Source organism: Lepisma saccharinum, chromosome 15 (genome assembly GCF_977018435.1).
Source record: "Lepisma saccharinum chromosome 15, izLepSacc3.1, whole genome shotgun sequence".
Taxonomy (NCBI): Eukaryota; Metazoa; Arthropoda; class Insecta; order Zygentoma; family Lepismatidae; genus Lepisma; species Lepisma saccharinum.
In genome coordinates this window covers 35800512-35802923 of record NC_139243.1, presented here as the reverse complement: position 1 = coordinate 35802923, position 2412 = coordinate 35800512, and the positions used below count along the sequence as shown (strand labels likewise).

The following is a 2412-nucleotide window of genomic DNA, read 5'->3' as shown; positions in this document are numbered from 1 at the left end:
TGCTAAGGATAAGAGCATTCAACTTCTCCTGAGGAAGACTGTCGCACTATTGAATGGCAGCCTCCTGCAATTGCACTTTGTTCACAGGAGGATTTTTGCGGCTGACAATTGCTCGCTTCAGGTGTCCCCATGCATGTTCCACACAGTTCATGTCTGGAGAATACGCCAGCCACACCATGCGTCGAATGCCATCACATCAAGGAACTCTTGAAATACTCTGGCTCGATGTGGTCGAGCGTTATCATCCACCAGCGTGAAGACATCCCCCACAGTTGTAGAGAAACCTTCTACCACGAGTTCGAGAATAGCGTTTCTGTACATTAGACCAGTCATGTGACACCGGATAGGAATTAGGGGCGTACGTCGATCAAACATGATTCCGCCCCAAAACATGATGGAGCCCCCCTGCTGCTGGTGACGTTCCTGGATGAAGGGCTCGTTCAATCTCTCATCTGATCGTCTCCAAACCCTAATGTTTTTGCTTAACGAGTGCAAACTGATGGTGACCTCCTCTGTAAAGAGCGTGTGCTACCACTGTTCCTGACTCCATTCACTGTGCATTGTTGCCCACCTAACACGGTCTCTCTTATGGTGTGGATTAAGAGGAAACTTGCGTATGAGTCTTCTTGGCATCAATCCTTCCTCATGAAGTCGATTCCGCACTGTCTGATTGGAAACATTCGCTCCTGAGGCCGTCCGCAGATCTTGGCACAAACTGGTAGCAGTTGCAGTGGGTCTACAACTTGCCGAAATCACCACGTACCGATCTTCCCTGCGTGATGTTTTCCGTGGCCGTCCTGTCCTTAGTCGATTAGCAACTGATTGTGTCTCCCTGAACTTCTTCCACACTCGAGAGACATCACTTTGGCTCACTCCAACACGGGCAGCGACGTCTACTTGGCGATATCCCTCTTGCAGCAGCGTTAAAATTCGAATCCGGTCCGTAGCAGAAACGGTTGCTAGAGGCATGTTGCCCTTCGTTTTCCACGCGCTCTCTGTGCAGTTTCCAACTCACAAGTGCAGATAAGACACGTACAATGCCTCCCATCGGGCTGCTTTCAAATATGCTCAGGGGTCATGTGACAAATACTGCCCCCTATCTGCTGAATATCGAACTCAGGGTGCGTTCCGAAAGTCTTAACGAAACGAACGCATTCAACGAAAATAACTGGGCTCGTGAATCTGGTGAAACCAGTTATTTTACGGATTTATGGGACACTCTAGGCGAAAGCGCAGGCGCAGCGTTTTGTTTAGGGAAAGTTTCCGCATGGCGTCAGCGGAAGGAATGTCCTTATGGCAAAAATAAACTCCATTATGGCCACTGTTACTCATTTTAATCACATTCTAAGAAAGGTCAAGGCATACTTATCTTGTGCATGTTGCTTCATATCGCTATCTGTTAAAATTATAATACATTTTCCGAAGTAGTGCAGTTTGAATCCATCAGCACGCGCTTTGTCTGGAAGGAGCAGACGATTTTCACGGAACAAACCAGCATCCTGGCCCGTGCGTTTGGTGAATCTCGTTCTTGCACGAAACGCACGGAATGCGACTTTTGGGACAGCATAATGAAACTCACGAAACGCACGGAAGCACTTATGGAACGGCCAGTTACCATAACTCGTTTAACGCGTTAAACTCGTTCGACTTTCGGAACGGGCCCTCACTTGGGGCATTATGTCGGTGTCTCGTGTATTGCTCACATAATGAACATTGAATACCTTTTGGCGATATCGCGACCCAAACCGCATGCAATCATAATATACAAAACTTTTTTTGAGCACTGTATATTGAGACGAGACTGTCAATGAGACATTTACAAATAAACACGAGACAGACATTTACAACTCTCAACGAGAACGAGACCAAGGCTGCCATGTCTCGTCTCGATAGGATCCTTAGTGGTGAAGTTGTGAACCAACCAATTAATGCGTTAGAGGCAGGGTTGGCAAAATTTGTGTTTTTTTAAAAAAGAACAAAACAAACTGTTTTTTTTGTTTAAAACATGTTTTTTTTGTTTTAAACATAGTTTTAAACATGAGTTTAAAAAAACATGTTTTAAACATGTTTTAAACAAAACAAATTCAACCTTTTCCCAGTAAATTATACTTAAAGTCGTTAAAGAGAAAAAATACTCATTTTTATGAGTACAATGGCGACAAGGACAGTTTATTTACCTTTGGAGATAAGGTTTACCATACTACAGGGAAGGGGTGTGCGGGACAGAATTTTTTGGGTCGAGACGGGAAATTCTTTAAATCCCGACATTCGGGACGGGGAAAATTCTCAATTTCCCGAAAAAGCCGGAAAATTTTCGGGACGGGATGAGTTCGAAATTTACCAAAGCTCTTGAATTCTCGAATTCTACCCGTAATTTCCATCTTAAGTGCTTGTTTTTGCACTTCCGGTACA

At 44.7% G+C, this 2412-nt stretch overlaps 1 protein-coding gene across 1 annotated transcript; it reads right to left on the bottom strand.

Annotated features, from left to right (window-relative positions):
* Window positions 1-528: 528 nt before the first annotated feature.
* Window positions 529-969, bottom strand: LOC145999202 (uncharacterized). The gene has a single exon (XM_083136134.1). It carries the CDS (start codon window positions 967-969, stop codon window positions 529-531), a length of 441 nt encoding a protein of 146 aa, XP_082992260.1.
* Between the last annotated feature and the right edge of the window lie 1443 nt (window positions 970-2412).

Excerpts from the sequence above, each read along its gene's own strand:
- LOC145999202 (XM_083136134.1), bottom strand. The coding sequence starts at position 969 with ATGCCTCTAGCAACCGTTTCTGCTACGGACCGGATTCGAATTTTAACG.